At 36.9% G+C, this 19,128-nt stretch overlaps 2 protein-coding genes across 7 annotated transcripts in view; one reads left to right on the forward strand and one right to left on the reverse strand.

Moving 5' to 3' along the window:
• The window catches only part of SERINC1 (serine incorporator 1), a 31,997-nt gene extending 22,437 nt beyond the window's left edge, over positions 1–9,560 (reverse strand). The window contains exon 1 of the mRNA XM_077901616.1: positions 9,401–9,560. Coding sequence (XP_077757742.1) covers positions 9,401–9,439 — 39 coding nt within the window. The 5' untranslated portion in view covers positions 9,440–9,560. The remainder of the gene's footprint in view (positions 1–9,400) is intronic.
• A 26-nt stretch (positions 9,561–9,586) lies between these two features.
• Positions 9,587–19,128, forward strand: part of LOC144316161 (uncharacterized) — a 75,309-nt gene continuing 65,767 nt past the window's right edge. For 5 of the 6 annotated variants that reach the window (XM_077901737.1, XM_077901731.1, XM_077901765.1 and 2 more), the window contains exons 1-2: positions 9,632–10,134; positions 13,248–13,351. In XM_077901737.1, coding sequence (XP_077757863.1) covers positions 9,644–10,024 — 381 coding nt within the window. In that variant the 5' untranslated portion in view covers positions 9,632–9,643 and the 3' untranslated portion in view covers positions 10,025–10,134; positions 13,248–13,351. Of the gene's footprint in view, positions 10,135–13,247; positions 13,352–19,128 lie in introns of all 6 variants that reach the window. The other variant, XR_013382017.1, reaches the window with a different exon arrangement.

Raw genomic sequence — 19,128 nt, forward strand, 5'->3', positions numbered from 1 at the left:
CTAGTTAATGAGAACCTAACCTGGGGGGTATTATCAAAGCCACAATAGTGCAGGGAAATGGAAATACTCACTTCCAGCCCAAACTAGCCATCCTCTTCTATTAGGGAAAAAAACTCTGAGAAACACTTGTATAGTTCACAGTCCAAAGACATAGGCTCACTAAATGACTAAGACCTAAACATAGGGCTGTGGAAACTTCTTCCCTAACACCTCACCACAATGTGACCAAAATCTATTTATATCAATCACTTTTACCCAGTACAGCATGTCCAACTATCAAGAAAAAGTTACAAAGCACAACAAAAGGTAAAAAACAAAACAAAACTTAAGGAGTGAGAGCAAACATCAAAATCAGATATGGTAGGGATGCTGGAATTATCAAACTAGGAATTTAAAACATTACAAAAAAAAATAATAACTTGAAGCCTCCCCATTAATATCAGGTACAAACCAAGGATGTTTCCTCACTCTTCCTTTTCAACATTGACTATAAGTTTCAGCTAATAATAAGACAAGAAAAGGAAATAAAAGGTATATGCACTTGGAAAAAATATAAAATTATTTTTCTTCACAGATGACATTATCATCTACATAGAAAATTCAAAAGAATGGATCAAAAGAAAGCCCCAAAAAACCATTATAGTAGGGCTGCAGAATACAAAGTTTAAATACAGAAGTCAATCACTTTCCTATATCAGCAATAAAAAAGAACTTGAAATTAGAAATACATTACCATTTACATTAGTATCCAAAACCAAAAACCCCCAAGTACTTAGGTATCAATCTAACAAAATAAGTAGAAGATCAATATGAGAAAAAACACAAAATTCTGATAAGCAAAATAAATGAACAGATATTCCACGTTCATGCATTAGGATGACTCAATACAATCAAGATATCAATTCCTCAAACTTGATCTATAGATTCAGTGCATTCCCAATTAAAATCTCAACAAGTTCTTGTGTAGATATTGATAAGCTGATTCTAAAATTCATATAGAGAGACAAAAGACCCAGAATAACCAACATGATATTGAAGAACAAAGTTGAAGGACTGATACTACCAGACTTAAAATTTATTATGAAGCAACAACAGTAATCAAGTCAGTGTGGCACTGTCAAAAAGAAAATAACAAATCAATGGAACAAAACAGCGATAAATAGCCTCAGATAAATACAATCAGCTAATCTTTGACAAAGGTGCAAAGGCAATTCAACGAAGCAAATATGGTTTTTTCAACAAAAGGTGTTGTAACAACTGAGCATCAGCATGCAAAAAAACGAATCTCAACATACACAGATCTCACACCCTTCCCCCAAATTAACTCGAAATAGATCTTAAATCTAAATATAAATCCTAAAACTATAAAACTAGTATAAGATTATATACAAAAAAACTAAATGATCTTGGTTGTGGCAATGACTCCTCAGATACAACATGAAAGGCATGATCCACAAAGAAAAAATAATTGATAAGCTGGTCTTCATTAAAATTTTAAAAATTCTGCTTTGCAAAGGTCTATGTCAAAAGAATGAAGAGAGGCCGACTGTGTGAAAATATTTGCAAAAGACATATCGGATCTTAAAGGACTATTATCCCAAACCCAGAAATAACTCTTAAAACACAACAATAAGAAAACAATCAGATTAACAAATGGGTCCATGGACACCTCACCAAACTCCATACATAGATGGCAAATATATGAAAAGATGTTCCACATATTTCATATGTGTATGAGAAATGTGTGTTAATATAAGATATCACTATATGCCTATTAGGAAGGCTAAAATACAAAACACTGATAATACCAAATGCTGATGAGCATATGGATCAACAGTGATTCTCATACACTGCTGGTAGGAAAACGGTACAACCACTTTGAAAGACAGCTTGACAGTTTCTTATAAAACTAAACAGATGTTTACCAATACAATCCAGTTAAGTACCAAGAAAACCTCACGTACACACTAAAACCTGCACTCGGATGTTTACAGCAGCTTTATTCCTAACTACCCAAACTTGGAAGCAACCAAGATGTCCTTCAGTAGATTAATGAACAAATAAACTGTGGTACATCTAAATAATGGTGTATTAGTGCTGAAAACAAAGGAGTTCTCAAACCATGAAAAGACCTGAAAAAATCTTAAATGAGTACTATCAACTTAAAACAATGTGAAAAAAAACTACATCTTGTAGGATTACGACTGTATGAAATTCTGGAAAAGGCTAAAGCATGGAGACAGTATCAGTGACTGGAGTGGGTACAGGGGTGAATAGGCAAGGCACACAGGATTTTAAGAGCACTGGAAATATTCTGTATGCTACTATAATGGTGGATACAGGTTATTAAACATTTGCCCAAACTCACAGAATGTCCAACAACAGGGGTGAACCATAATGTAAACTATAAACTTTGGGTGATTATGATATGCCAACAAAGATTAATTAATTTTAACAAATATATCCTCCCACACACTCCGGTGGGGGATATGATAATGAAGGAGGCTACCCATGGGTTGGCTCAGGAGATATACAGGAAATCTTTGTATCTTTCAAGTTTTCTATGAATCTAAAACTACTGCAAAGAAAGCCCCCCCACCCCCCGTTTTTTGAGAGAGAGCACAAGCATACAAGTGGGGGAAGGGACTGAGGGGCAGAGAATGAGGGACAGAAAGAATCTTAAGCAGGCTCTATGCTCACGATCTAAGATCATGACCTAAGCCAAAATCAAGAGTCAGATGCTCAACTGACTGAGCTACTCAGGTGCCCCTAAAGAAGACTTTAAAAATAAATAAGATATTGTGACCAGGTAGGGTTTAGTCAGGGAAAATAGGCTGATTTAGCTTTTGAAAATCAATCAATGCAATTCATCATATTCACAAACTAAAGAAAAACCATTTACAGTCATCTCAATGAATGCAGGAAAATCACTTGACAAAATTCAACGGTCATTTTTGATAAATTGAACAAAACTTTCTACAAAGAAAGAAGACAATATCCTCAACTTGATGAAGTGCATTTACAAAAAAATCTATACTGTCATCCATACTTCATGGTGAAAGTCTGATATCCCCTATGGCTCCAAACATATCCAAGGATATCTGTTCTCATCACATATATTTATGTACAAGACAAGAAAGAAAAAGAATACACACAAGAAGGGAGGGGAAAAAATCGTTTCCATTCACAAATAATTGCTTACTTGGAAAACCCCAAAAAACATATAGAATGCTACTAGAATTACAAGGGAATTTAACAAGATCTCAGGACACAAAGTCAGTACACATATATTAATCACACTCCTGCACACCAATAAATAACAACTGAAAACTGAAATTAAACAAAAAGAAATACTAAAGTATAAATCTAACAAAATATATACTAGATACCAAATGAGAATTAAAAAACACTGATGAAATAAATCAAAGACTTAAATGACTTAAATAAACAGGAAGATAAATAAAATGGGCTCATGAACTGAAAAACTCAATATTATAAAATGACAATTCTTTCTAAACTTATCTATAGAATGAACCATATTCCAACCACAATCTTAGCAGGAGTTTGGTAGAAATAAACCAGTTGCTTTAAAAATGTATATGGAAAGGTAAGGGAACTAGACGAGCCCAAAGAATTTTGGAATGTAAGACTGGAAGACTCACACTACCTAACTTCAAGATTAACTTTAAAGCCACAGTAATCAAAATAGGGTGGAGTTTAGGCAAAAGTATGGGCACAAATAAATGAAATAGAATACAGTTCATAATAGACTTATGTAAATATGGTAAAAGGATTTTTGATAAAAATACCAAAACAATCAATATAGAAAAGATAATCTTTTTAATAAGCAGTGCTGAAATAACTATCTAAAAGAACTTAAGGAGCACGTGAGTGACTCAGTGGTTGAGCATCTGTCTGCCTTTGGCTTCGGTCATGATCCTGGGATCCAGTCCTGCAGCAGGCTCCCTGCAGAGAGCCTGCTTTTCCTTCTGCCTATGTCTCTGCTTCTCTCTCATAAATAAATTAAAATCTAAAACAAAAAACAAAAACACCAAAACAAAAGCTTAAGCCACAACCAAACCATATACCAAAATTAACTGAGGATTTCTTAGGTATGATATGAAAAGCATGACCCACAGAAGAAAGAAAACTGATAAACTAAGCCTCATCAAAATTAAGAACTTCTGCTCTTTGAAAGACATCCTGAAGAGAATTAAGACAAGCCACAGACTTTAATATAGGGGAACCAGGTAGCTGATAAATGATTTGTACTTAAGAATATATAATGAACTTTTAAAGCTTAGTAAGAAACCAACCAAAAAACTGAGCAAAAATTCTTTTAGTATTTAAAAAAAAAAATACATGGATGGCAAACAAGCACATGAAAAAGTGCTCAACATCATCAGTTACTAAAGATATGCACACTAAAACCATAATAAGATACCACCACACACACATTGGAATGCCTAATAATCAAATAATACCAAGTACTGAGAACTCTCTTTGTTGGTAGGAATGAAAATTAGTACAGCTATTTTGAAAACCAGCTTGGTAGTTTCTTAGAAATCAAATGTGTGCTTGTCATATTGCTCAGCAATTCCACTGCTAGATAGTTTACCCAAGCAAAAGAGAATTTAAGAGTCACACAAAAAAATCTTTATGGCACCTTTACAGAAATGCGTGTAGCTCTTTTATCACCAGGATGTGGAGATGCCCTTCACCTATACATAGAAAGTAACTTGTGGTACATCCAAGCAATGGAATACTATGCAAAAATAAAAAGGAACAAACCACTAATACACGTAACATGAATAAATCTCAAATGAATTATACTCAGTAAAAAAAGCCAGACTCAAAAAGGCCATATGCTGTATGATCCTATTCATATGCCACTCTGGGAAGAAAGAACTCTGGAGACTGAAAAAACAGTGGTTGCCAAGGTGGGAATCACAGAATTTTTTAAGGTGCGGTTTTGTAGTTATATATAACTACAAGATTTCTCAAAAATTCACGGACCTGTATATTACAGAGTGTGAATTTCACATAAATTAAATCAACTAAGAAAAGAAAGATAAAGATATAGAAAAACAATATGGAAAGAAAATAAAGACAATATATCATCATGAAGGTAACTGGTGTCCTTAAAATAGAGAATCTTCTAAATAAACAAAAAGATATTCAAAGATAAAATACAAGAAAAACTTCCCTAGATGAAGAAGTGAATCTATATTTTCAATAGAATACTATTTTCTAGATGAGAAAAAATGATAGATTTAAAGTCAGACATATATGGTTAATTTCAAAGATAAGTAAAAACTCTTCAGATATCCAGGTAGAGTTGGAAACAAGTCAACAGAACATGTGAGATGTTCTGGGAGGGGGTGGACACCACAGTGTTTCAAGACAAAACACTATTCATAGAAAACACTATTAAGTTCTGAAGGAAATGGTATACTATTATACTGGTAAATAATGTCTCAAAAACTTAAGAGATATTTTTATATATGAAAGAATTCATGCTGAAATCCATGAATTCTTCAAAAAATCCACCAGATTATAAAATTTAGTCAATTAGGAGAGGACATGAAGATGAAAAAAACTGGGAGAAGCCATGGTTAAAAAGGAATACAATGCGCTTTCAAACTACTTAAGTGTAGAGCAGCAGTTATCACAATCACCTGGAGGGTTCATTAAAACAGAATGCTGGCCCTTAGTGTTTCCCTAACTCTCTTGGTATGCTGATGCTAGAATCCAGGGAACATGTTTTAAGAATGACTTGTTTAGTTCTAAAACTAAACAACTAGGATAATTATGGTTATAAAACACAATGGTCACATATAAAAAAATAATACAAAGAGATTCTGATAAAGGTAGCAGACTGAATATGTGAATTTACCCACGCTCCCTTTAGAAATATCAATGAATTTTTTTTTTTAAAAAGGGCTTTTTAAAAGGAGTAGACTTAAAATGAACAAACTTAGGAATGAACTTAGAAAAGGTCAAAGACTTGCAGATTTTTTCTCCTGTTCTTTTTGACCCTTTAAGGCCTAGAAAATTGAAAATATAAGCCATCAAAGGAATGTAGAGTAGAATTCTCAAACATCAGGAATTGGTGGCACCAGGTAGCATCCATAACTGAAGCAGAAGGTAGGGGTAAAAATAGGATTATTAAATGCTTCTTTAAAGAGCAGTTAAGACTCTCGAATTTCATTCCATTTTTTTGTTCTGGCCAACTGAAGAGGATAAAGCAGAATTTCTCAAGTTAGGCACTGATATCTTGGGCCAAAAAATTCTTTGTTGCTAGGGGCCAGCCTGTGCAGTTGTAAAAGTTTAGCGGTATCTCTGGCTTTTATTTACTAGATGCTATTAGCACCTCTTACCCCAAATTGGACAATGAAAAAAAAAAAATGCCTGCAGACATTGCCAAATGTCCCTTGGGGGCAAAACTGTGCCCAGTTGAGAACCACTGCTGTAGAAACATGTCCTTAGATGAATCTTTTTAGCAAACTCTCCTGATGAAGAAATGTCTAACGTCCAGCAACTCATTTACTTTTATTTTTGTTAAAACCAAGAAAAATAAGATTTAATGCTTTGTTTAAAAATACATGTTTAGCATGCTACTACCATTCCTAAAAAATATTTTTGTCCTTTCATCCATGTGTCATGTATTGACAGAAGAGTATTATTGGTGGTAGCATATTTTTTGTGACATTTAAAGTTTGTACTCTGCTTGATTGTTCAGTGACTATGAATCATTTCTGCAAAACCAAGTTATTGTACTAAAAAACAAAAATCTAGCAGAGGCTGACACAAAATAGGTAGGCAGTAATCACTAGCTCTTTCTTTTTAACTAGATTATCTTGGGCAACAATAACAAAAATGATTGTTATTGTACATAAGGTCCAGTACCTCAAAAAAAAAAAAATCAACTCTAGTTATTAACATCATTGTTGAGATTGTGGTGGAGAAAAGCACTGAGGTAGGCATAAATCGATGGTAATGTAGTTTCAGGATTAGGTGGGAGATCCACAGATGTTTAAGTGGTCAATGTAATAACCGATCAAAGAGCACACATGAACCAAGGATTATGACCAATCTAATTCTAGGCCCCTTAGCAAAAAATCTTAAAATAAAAAATTAACTCCAATCTCTATACAACAGTACTACATGTATTTTTTTCGTGTTTTCATAGTTCAGAAATTTTCCTACAGCTGTTTTAACTCAGGAAAATTTACAAAAGTTGATTAGGCCTCAAGAAATCTGAGTAAAAACTAAGATTTAATTGTGGTTTAACTGTTCTAATTTAATGACCTGAATACTTTTCAAAATTTAATTGTAAATTTGTCAAAACCTTTATTTTTTTAAATTTTTTATAAAGCTTTTATTTATTCATGACACAGACAGAGAGAGGCAGAGAGAGAAGCAGGCTCCATTCAGGGAGCAAATTTGTAAAAACCTTTAAATTAGTGTATTGATCATTAAGACTGCTGAAAAAAATGGATTTGTATATTATAGGCAAAGTCCCCTTTAGTTGCTATAAAATTACACCAAAATTGAACAATTCAGGAATAGACACATAAGCACCAGGAAGGAAAGGGGGGGGAATATAGACAGAATTGCATACTATAGAGTTAATTGCTTTTGTAGACTGGCCACAATAATCTAGCACACTTAAGATCAACCTTGGCCACCTAGCCTTATTCGCCAGAGATCTAATTAGTGGAAGGTAAGAAAACGGTCTGCTTGTTACTACCTTTCCAATATACCTTGTCATTAACAATGACTAAAATGCAGTGTCAATTTTACCAATTTTCTAGTCAATAAAGATGAAGAATTAAGTTGTAAAAACTTTAATAGGAATGTTATTTTTCCATATTGCCCACTAAAGCGATTTTCTTTCTGATTTATGATACATAAATATAAAAAAAAATCTTAACCCCTTCCCCCCCAATAATCGTTTGAGGGGGGGGGTGTTCATCATGGTCCTGGAGAACAAAACTGAACACATGAATTCTTCCTTTTATGTCTTTACTATATACAAAGAACACGCCTACTTGATAATGGACCAAAATCTGACTTTATAAGTCACACATTTCCCCCCCAAAAGAAAACAATGTTCTAACATTTATAATTTTGTAATACATTTATTACACCATGCCTCTTTTGTATTAAACAATAGACTCAAGTAGACTCTCGAGTTTTTTTTTTTTTTTTACTGAGATTAAAAATACCTGGTTTTCATGGCCAACTACAGGAAGAAATATAAACGTAATCAAGAGAATGATCTCGGTGGAAGTAACCACCTCCAGGCATCACTTTATTAAAATCTAACATTTATAGTTCAAGCAATAGCAGAACTTTCTGAAAAAAAACAAAAAAAAAAAAAAAAAAAAGGAGAGATCTGTAAAATAATAAAAATTCTGCGCCCTGTATATAATGGAGTCATTCGGGAAATCAGCCAAGCGTTAGACGTGGAATTTAGAAATCACAGATTAATGAGATATGATGTAAACCCAAATACCTAGCCCCGAATTACAAATAACTACTAAAACTGTCATGTTAGTATGTTGTCTACATGCGGAGGGGAGTGTGTGGATTATCTTAACTTAAATTTGCACCCCCTGAATCAAGAAACCGTACCGTTATAATGAAAAATGGTTTCACTCTGACGACGCTATCCAAGTAAAATGCGACCTACACCCGATTAAAGGAAATTTGCGTGCTTCAGGTCAAAAGATACTGAGTACCCTCAGATGTAGGATTACTTGAGCACTACAGTCCTTCGGCGGTAGCACGAAGGCAGGGGGACCCAGCAGGGCGCTGGGGCTGAGCAGCGCCCGCGCACTACGGCCGGGCTGGCCCACCTGCCGGGCGTCTAAGTGTCCTCGGCCCCGCAGAACAAAGAGGCCGGCAGGCCTCCGGGGACCGCAGCGCCGCAGCCGGAGGTCGCCGGCAACGTGACGAGAGACACGGTGCTCCGCGGAAAGGGCCTAAGACGCCTGGACACGCGGCCCACGCAGACACAAGGGAAAAACCACCAACAAAAAGGCACCTGGAGGAACAGGGGAGCAGCTTTCACCAGAGACGGCGGCGGGGTGGGGGAGGGAGGCCGCAGCTCGGTCGGCTTCTCCCCTCGGGGCAACGCTCCCGTGTCCGCCGCTCCTCGCGGCCCCCGCACTCCGCTCTTCGCAACCAGCCGCGGGGCCCCGAAAGCGGCGTCGGCGCGACCGCGGGAGACAGGGAGAAAACAGGGACGGAAGGCACTCCCTGACGAGATGGGTGGAGCACCACGTTACCGACGCTCCGCACACAGCCCGGCCCGCGTTCCCTTCTCCTTCACCTCTTAACGCTTAAACACCGCCGCCCCCCCTCCCCCGAAGGCCACGAAAACCCTCCTTACCCAGCTCGCCACGGAGCACAGCCCCAGGACGTTCCCCATCTCCGCGGCGCCGACGGACACGGAGCCGACGGCAACAAGATGGAGACACCACCTCTCTCCACCCTGTCGGGCCTTATTTACTATCTGCGAGCCACTTCCGGCGCAGAGCCCACCCCGCCCCTCAGCTTTGCGTCACTTCCGTTGAGGCCTGCGTTCGGGTGTGGCGGGCGGGCGCGCGGGGAGGGTGTCGCGTAGAGATTGCGCATGCGTGTTCTTGCAGCTCGAGGCCGCGGTCCTCGGAGCGGGATCCAGGTGAGAAGCCTCTCACCTTCGCTTGATGTTTCTGAGCGGAGGCTGGCGGGTGATTTTGTCCGCCGGCCGTCAGGAGAGTTTCTCGCTACTTTTGGAGGAATGCCTTCTCTCCCAGGACCATCCGTTCATCCACTTACTTCTCGTTTTTTTAACACTTTTTCGTCTTCTGTGCCCCGCTTACCTGCTCAGGTGCTTCCTGCAGGCTGCTGCTGGGGGCAGGTTTCCGTTCGGGTCCGCCTAGTGCCTCCTGTCACTTCTTGGTTGTGGACGACGCCTTTTAGTGTCTTGTCCCATGAAGATGTTCCGGGAAGTCGGCATGGTCAACAAATGTGACCACAGGTGAAAAGACACCTAACACGGATCCTAGGAACGCAGACCTCGCATTGATGTGTACTGAAGGTCGGGAGCTGCTCAGGAGACGTTCGGAAATCCTTGCAGATTAAGTGAGGACCTTCCTTTGCATCACCTCCGGGGGATGCACGCGAAGTTGCGCTCAGCGGGGATCAAATAATTGCATTTCCCAGGGTGCGCAGACTGAAGTAGAATCCCAAGCAGTGTTCGGATTTCAGGAGGTTGACAGGATTTTCATGGGGGGAAAAAAGAGGAAGATGGGGGTAAATCGTTTAAAAGGAGAGTTCAGGGCAGCGCTGGGGGGCTCAGGGGCTGAGCACCTGCCTTGGGCCCAGGTCATGACCCCGGGGTCCCGGGATCGGGGTCCCTGCATGGAGCCTGCTTCTCCCTCTGCCTGTGTCTCTCATGAATAAATAAATAACCTCTTTAAGAAAAACAAAACAACAAAAACAAAAAGATGGGCAGCTCCTCAGACCCTTTCTAAAAATAATAATAATAAAAAAATAAGAGAGTTCATTGGTGCTGACAAGTAGGGCTAGATTTGCACTTCATGGATGGGTCAGGCGGAGTGGTCAGTAGGCAAAAATTCACTTTAATTAGTCTTTTCAAACAGGATGTTCTCCTATTTGCTGATTTCTTGCAAATAAAGACGGTTTGGCCCAGTTCAAAGGTTAGAGAAACAGGATGTGAAGGCACCTTCCCCTCAAATGGCTGCTCTGGCTCCGTTTTAAAATGGTGCTACCGAAGTCTTTTTAACAAAGATACAGGATTGAAGTGGATATCCAAAGAAAAATGTTGTAGAGTTAGAAGAGTCCTTAATACAGATCAAAAAAATTTAACACTGGAAAAATTACCAAGTGGAGATAAGCTATCAGGCTTAGTCTTTAACTTCTCTTTGATTGTTGATGTCATTTAGGCCCACCCCTCCTTTCAGGGTCTGCGTTTCAAATTCTGCTTTCAACATAAGTTGTGAAAATACCTTTAGTAAAGGTACTTGACTTCGCAGAATCTCAGAATCCTTATTAGTAATATATCAACTTTTAAGAGTTGAGAGGATCAAATAATATCCGTGGTCTTATCCGTTGTAGCACCATGTGAGCTCAGGGTAGACTATCAAAACAAACTTATATCCCCCAAAATCAATTGTCTTAAAGGACGAATAAAATTTATGCATAGTTTATATTGTACCATACAAGGACAGAAAGCATCTATGAAAAGTACTTTATGACTTTAATCCTAAAATAATTAAATTCTAAATGTAGTAAGCCAGGAACACACAAAATAACCTGTAGGGGTCAGTATAAACTTAGAATTGGAAGAGACCCTATCCTGATTAAAGACCTGCTTTTGTCAATTAATCTATAAAAATCAAAATATGATAAAGGTACAGACACTCTCCTGATTTATTACCTTAGTATAAACTAGCCTGTGAACAATTTTCTTTCCACACAGGTTCTTTTTTTTTTTTCCCACCAAAAGTAAGCCAGTAATTCCTGTAACAACCAGATATGTCTATACCAGTGAAATAGATGAATACAAAAGTATATTTACTTCAGGCAGAGCATATATAAATTTAGGGGAAAAAAAGCAAATATTCATGTAAATAATGAAGTGAGTAGAGAATTCAAATGTTTCTAGTGTTTAAGATACTATTTTATAATCATTTAGAGTGACTACCTAAAGAAATGCTAATGAAATTTCTGAAACATTTTGCTTCTCAAGGGCAATCAGCTAAAAAATATGTTAAGAATTTATTGACCTCACATAGGAGTTGATAAAATATAATGTTATCATATATTGAAGAACTATTAAAATCAAGGATTCATTCACCAAAAAAATGTTATTATGCTGTAGAAAGAAGCCAACTATTTCTATTTAGGCATTTATCAGATTTCTGAATTTTTATCAAACATGTTATTAGGGCAATGTTTAAATCATCACTTTCCAGCAAAAGATATTGTAAGCGATGTTTATAATTTAAAATTTTCTAGTAACCACATTAAAAAGAAAAAGAGGGGATCCCTGGGTGGCTCAGTGGTTTAGCGCCTGCTTTCAGCCCAGGGACTGATCCTGGGGTCCTGGGATCAAGTCCCACGTCAGGTTCCCTGCATGGAGCCTGCTTCTCCCTCTGCCTGTGTCTCTGCCTCTCCTTCTCTCTCTCTCTGTTTCTCACGAATAAATAAATAAAATCTTTAAAAAAACATAAAATAAAAATAAAAAGATACAGAAAAAATAATTTTAACAATACTTTGATACATTTAATTTAACCCAATATCGTTTTGACATGACATTATTATAAAAATTATTAATGAAATGTTTTACATTATTTTTCATGTTAAGTTTTCTAAATCTGGTTTGTATTATACAATTACAGTGAATCTCAATTCGGACCAGCCACGTTAAAAGAGCTGACTAGCCCCCAAATTGGACAATGCATATCTAAGTATTGAGGGAAAAAAATGAAGCGATTATCCAGAAGACCCAGTAGAAAAGAAACATACTTTTCTTTGTATAAATTATTTAGATATTTCAGGATAAAGTGATTTTGAGCTTGCATATTTACATCAGACATTGAATTGAGTTCACCTATTTTTGTATAAAAATCAAATCTGATAGACTGTAAGAAGGATGAATGTTAAATTCTTAAAATTTTTTAGGCTAATGCTTTGATTCGGGCATAGTTAGACAGACACTGCACCACACTGTTCAGCAATGCCAAATGTTCGTCTTTAGTAAGAGAGAAAAACATAAGGAGTTGGCTAATACACAGGAATTATGCTTTATTTATTTATTTTTAAAGATAGATTAATTAATTAATTAATTAATTAATTTAATGATCGACATAGAGAGGCAGAGACACAGACAGAGGGAGAAGCAGGTTCCATGTCGGGAGCCTGACATGGACTTGATCCCGGGACTCCAGGATCCCGTCCTGGGCCGAAGGCAGGTGCTAAACCACTGAGCCACCCAGGGATCCTCAGGAATTATGCTTTAAAAGGCGGTCTCACATCAAATGGATCCCAGAAGATGGACTTTTCCCATTGAATCTCCATATAGAAACACCGTTTAATTAAATGTCAATAGAGGAAAGTGTTTAGAGACATGCTTACATCTGAGGTAAGGATGCCTATGCATAAATGCTACCCCCCCCCCCGCCCCAAATTAACTGTGTGACCTTGGGCCAATTTCATTTTTTGTGCTTCAGATTCCTCAACTTTAAGATGGGAGAGTACCAGTACCTTCTTCATAAAGTTGCTGTGTGGATTAAATGAAAACAAGTGAAGTGCATAGAATGGTGTCAGGCTCTTGGTAAGTGCTCAATAAATATTAGCTGCTACTTCTAGATATCTAGATTATTTTTTCCTTTAATACCATCCCCCAACCCCCATAGTTTCTTAATCTTTGAAACCCTGTGTCTGGCTCTCAGTCAAATGTTTCCGTCTAATTTTCTCCTCAATAAAATTGAAGGCAGAATAGGGTAGGGGCTTCAGGCCTTGCTAAGTAAATAACCAGTAGACAAAACAGGCCCTTTGTATAATTCTTATTACCTGTTAACCTTAAAAATACAACTGCCAGTCATTTTGTCAGCAGAAGGTGGGTTCGTTTAGGAAGAGCAGAGAATGGCAATCCAGGACAAGCAAGCTGCAGCAAAACCATGGGCAGTTACGGAGAACAAAGGGGAGGAGTGCGTTATCAGTAGGGGAAAGTAGGGAGTTGGGAGGGACTGTTATAAACTAAAAAGTCCACTGACGTGAACTGGGAATTTGATTACAGCGGCTTTTCATTGGCTAGGCTGTTTCCAGGGCAAGAAGAAATCTTCCTTCCTCTGGCTGGGATGGTAAAGTAGTAAGAACTTGCAGGGTCCATCTGTTCCTGTTGGGTGTTGCAGTTGGTAACTGGTGCTAGGTGTAAGAGCTCCCCCTGTTGGCCTCCCAACCTCATCCTAAATGAGGTTTGTTTTTTGTTGTTAAATTTTTGCTGTGACTTTACTAAAGTACGACTCCCATGCATTGTTTTGTTAAGAAAATGTTTGTTGGTTTCTTTTTAAAATCTTACCAAAAACCCCATGTCAGGAGGAGATGAGAATTTGTAGTATTTAGAACCTATCCTGGATGCAGAGCAGTTATAGGATTGGTTGATTTAAGCACTTAAGCATGATAATTTTGAAAGAAAGAGGAATTCTCTGCATCCTCCTAACACCCTTCCAAACATCTCTTTTTCACAAGGAGGAAAGCATTTTCCAGAGTCTCCCCCACCCCCACCTGCCACCTGCCATCAGATTCCACTGCAACCTCAAGATCAGAATTGTCTTATATGTCTTTGCTTTAAATGATTCTTGAAAAAGCGAGTGTAGATACACCATGATAGGTTTACTCATCAGTAAACCCTACATAGGGCCCAAAGAACATAGCCTTGGTTGAGACCCAAACAAACTGAAGTTCTGTTACCAAGCCACCTCAAGTCTAGAAGCTAGCTGCTTCATTCTCAAGCAAAATTTTAAAATTCTTTTCTCTTAAAGGTTATTTATTTATTATTATTTATTTTTATTTCATTTTTATTATTTCTTTATTATTTCTTTTTATGGTTTATTTATTTATTTATTTATTTATTTATTTATTTATTTATTTATTTGAGACACACACACACACACAGAGGCAGAGACACAGGCAGAGGGAGAAGCAGGCTCCATGCAGGGAGCCCGACGTGGGACTCTATCGCGAGTTCCCGGGATCACACCCTGGGCTGAAGGTGGCGCTAAACCGCTGAGCCACCCAGGCTGCCCTCAAGCAAACTTCTAAAATTCAGTGTATTACTTTTCAATAATAAAAAAATGTCATTTTCTATAAATAAATAGAAAATGTGAATTTTTACTCACAATAATTAGGAACTTAAGTCAGTAAGACAGTAAATTTCTTTTTTTTTCTTTTAAGATATTATTTATTTACTTATTTAGAGAAAGCAGAGGGGAGGGACAAAGGGAGAGGGAGAAAGAGAATCTCAAGCTGACTCTGCCCTGAGCTCAAGCCCAATGCAGGGCTTGATCCCAGGACCCTGAGATCATGATCTGGGGTGAAATCAAGATGCTTAACCAACTGAGCCAAGCAGGATACTAATTTTCTATAAATACCTACCCATCTTCTTTTCTAGGAAATAGAATTCTTTTGAAAGCCAAAGCTTACTTGCTCCAATCTCATTTTTTATAGAAATTGCTGCTAGATCTGCAAGTCTTTTATATGACATTGTGCACATTGACTAGTTGTTAATAATTTTTAATTTTGAGAAGCTCTTTATTGGCAAATAATATTGTGTGAATATATATTTGCATAAATATAAATATATATAGAAAAATTCTATTTTAATAATGAAAACATTTAAAGCAATAGATTTTCCCTGAATAACATTTTCCATTTCTTGTAGATACAGTATGAAAAGTTCTCCATTTCATTGTATTATATAAAGGTTATGATTTCCTTTAAAATTCCCTTTTTGATATGAATGTTTTCAGCAGTGATGGTATTTCTTAATTTCCAAATAGAAGAGACTTTTCTAAAATCATTGGCTTATGACTTTTCTAATGTCATTGGCTTATGTTATTGGTTTATTTTATTATCAGTTTGTGACCAAGCATCTGATTGGTTTTTCTAAATGTTATGCTGACATAAAAAGGAAAAACCATATTATCTTTTAGAGAAACTTAAAGACCCATAAATCTATTAAATTAGGGTTATTACTTCTATTATTTAATTGCTTTGTCCTTATTTTTTATTTGCTAGATAAATCCAGTTGTAAGCAGGGTCTATTGAATCTCCCACCATAATTAAGTTTTTAACTCACTTTGTCTTGCATTTCTCATGGTATTTACTATGTTTTTAGTTATTTCTTTGATGTGTTCAAGTTACGATTATATTAGCTTTCTCAATTATAACTTTTATTAACACTGAATCCTTCTTCATTCTACTGTGTGGTACCTTAATATTCACCTTCCCTGGTATTTATATAACTATTCCTACTTTCTCATGATTTGCTTTATAACTGAAGCATTTGCTGTTATAACTGAAGCAATCAGCATTGTTACACTTCTCTCATCCTCTTGTCTCAGTTTTTGTTATTTTGCTATTTCTAAGGCATGAGGGCATTTATGTTCTCTTCTGACCCCCTCAGCTGTGTGTTTATTTTGATATTAGTTCTATCGTAAAATATAGTCAGTGTTCACTTCCAATATTTTGCTGTGGTTTCTTAAGTTATCTTTTAGTTAATGAGGTTCTGTTTTGTGGATTCCCCAAAAAAGGACTCAAGAAAACAAGATTCCTTGAGTTCTTGCTTGTTTTAAAAATTTTTTTTGCCTTTGTATGTGTATACTAGATTGCCTAGAAATAAAATTACTAGATCACCTCTCTTTGTAAGGAATTTTTTTTAGATCATCTCTCTTTGTAAGGGATTTATTTTTTTGGGTGTGTATCATCAATTGTCTTTTTTTTTTTTTTTTTTTTTTTAGTTAAGTGTTTCTGTCTCTACAGAAGTCTGAACTCAGTCTGATATTTTTCCTCTTATGAGTAACCTAATCTTTTCAACCTTCATATCCATAACTTCATTAGAATACCTTGGTATTGAACATTCTGAGTCAAGTTTCTCTGGAGCATGGGGAACCCTTTCATAGGTAAATTCAGATTTAATTTTTTCAAAAAAAGTTGTCTTGAATTAGAATCTCAAATTATTTGCTTATTTCCATTATTTTATTTTTCTTCTATAGGAACATCAATGATTTATAGATTGGCTCTCTTGACTGTCTTCCATACATACTATCTTCTTCCTAACCTTTTTAAACTCTTTTATTTATTTATTTTAATAAAATAGTTTTTATTGGTGTTCAATTTACCAACATACAGAATAACACCCAGTGCTCATCCCGTCAAGTGTCCCCCTCAGTGCCCATCACCCACTCACCCCCACCCTCCGCCCTCCTCCCCTTCCACCACCCCTAGTTCGTTTCCCAGAGTTAGGAGTCTTTATGTTCTGTCTCCCTTTCTGATATTTCCCACACATTTCTTCTCCCTTCCCCTATATTCCCTTTCACTATTATTTATATTCCCCAAATGAATGAGAACATACACTGTTTGTCCTTCTCCGATTGACTTAAACTCTTTTATGTTGTGCAGCTTCTCTCACTTACTTCCTCACCTCTGCTATTAACATTTCTTTTTCCTATTATTTCCTCATTCCTTCTCCGAGTTCTTTTATCTATCTTTGCTTTGATCTATTGCTTCATAGAAGTCAGTTTGCTTCTTTAAGGTTGTGGTTGACTATTTTAGTCTTTCTGGTATTGTTTTTCTGGTTTATGATCATCATTGGCTACTTCTTTTTCTTCTCCTTTTCTCTTCATGCATGATAATATTCTTATATAGATCCTATGCTTATAATATTTTAATTTCTCATCTTTAAATGAGTTTTGTTCTGGACTTGGTAAATAAAGGAGATTCATGTGGAGAAATGGCCAGCACCATGTTCCACCCTATCTAAAATTTCCTTTTGACCTAATATTTTTCTGGGAGGAGAGCAGGAAGGATGTTATTTATATTTTATTTCTCCTTAGTGGAAATTGTTCCTATCCCCTATTGCCCCCTAACGTTTCTTTTTAAATTTTCTTCTGTTTTCTTTTTTCTTTAGCTACTACAGCTTTCTGTCTTCATATACGAATTTATTTTCATGATCTCCAGATCAGACCCTCTGGTTTTCATACCCAAACCCGGCCCAGAGAAACAATATAACCATTGTCTACTATTGGCTTTCAACATTGCAAATAAGGAAGTTAGTTTTTCACATAAAAGTGTGCCCTCTTCCAATGAGAATTGGATTTTGCTGGTTCTTTTGGAGAACTACAGCCAAGGCATCCTCCCTGCTTCCTCTTGAATATATCCCCATATCTTCTACAGTAATTTTGTCAGCCTTTTCTTCAGTTTCACCTAGGACTTAGCTGTCCCCAGATTTTGCTTTGAAAATGAGATTGTATTTTGTTTTTCTTCCTCCTCATTCTATTTGGATGACTTCCAGGAATAGAATAAGTAAAATGCCAACTTCCACTTCCATCTTGGAACTGGAAGTTCCACTGTTGTGACTTGCATTTTATTTTATGCTTATGTCACTCCACACTGCTTGGAGTTTACCCAACATGCAGTGAACTTTTTTATCCTTCTGTCTTTGCTTTGGTATGTATTTCGACCTGAAATATTCCCAGCCCCATTTCTCATAAATGCTTTTATCTAGCTGATACCAATTTATCAGCTAATCCTCAGGTGCAACTCCTACAAATCTCCCTAACAGCCTCTCCTTTCCTTGGCTAATTTCTAACATTAAGTATGATGATTTATCTACTCTCTATGTGGCCTGAGCAGTTTTGCATGCCTACATTTATCTTACTGTTACCTGCATTACTTGCTATTCTGTTGTGTTTTTATATCCCAACCATACTAGGCTTCCTGAGAACAGTGGCTGTTTTAGGCATTTTTGTATCCTCAGGCTAAAAAAGAAATATTAGGCCTGCAATAAGCAATTAATAAACCTAGTTGAATGAGTAAATACACAGGGTATTTGGAGAGAAAACTCTCAAAATATGTGATCAGTAACATTCTTGAGCATGAAAGAGTGCATTCATTTAGAATTTAGTTTTTTTTTTAAAGATTTTATTTATTTATTCATGAGAGGCATACAGAGGGAGACAGAGAGGGAGAAGCAAGCTCCCCTTGGGGAGCCCAATGTGGGACTCAATCCCGATCCCCCATATCCTGGGATCACACCTTGAGCCAAAGGTAGACACTCAAACACTGAGCCACCCAGGCATCCCTAGAATTTAGTTTTTAAAACACTTATAAATAATTATATTTATAGATATAACTATAAAAATTAGCAATTCAGCTCAGGCAATATCGTTTTGTGTGAATGAGATTACAGTGAGTCAATCTATTCATTTCTCAGAGATTTCCATAGCAAGTTTGCTATTCAAGTGGAAATGTAATTTTTGTTGCTTCTAGTAACCCACAATCCACCTGCGATCTGTCAGCAGTAATGCTATTTCTGTTTTTAGCATCCCC

This window comes from Canis aureus, chromosome 1 (assembly GCF_053574225.1).
Source record: "Canis aureus isolate CA01 chromosome 1, VMU_Caureus_v.1.0, whole genome shotgun sequence".
Lineage (NCBI taxonomy): Eukaryota > Metazoa > Chordata > Mammalia > Carnivora > Canidae > Canis > Canis aureus.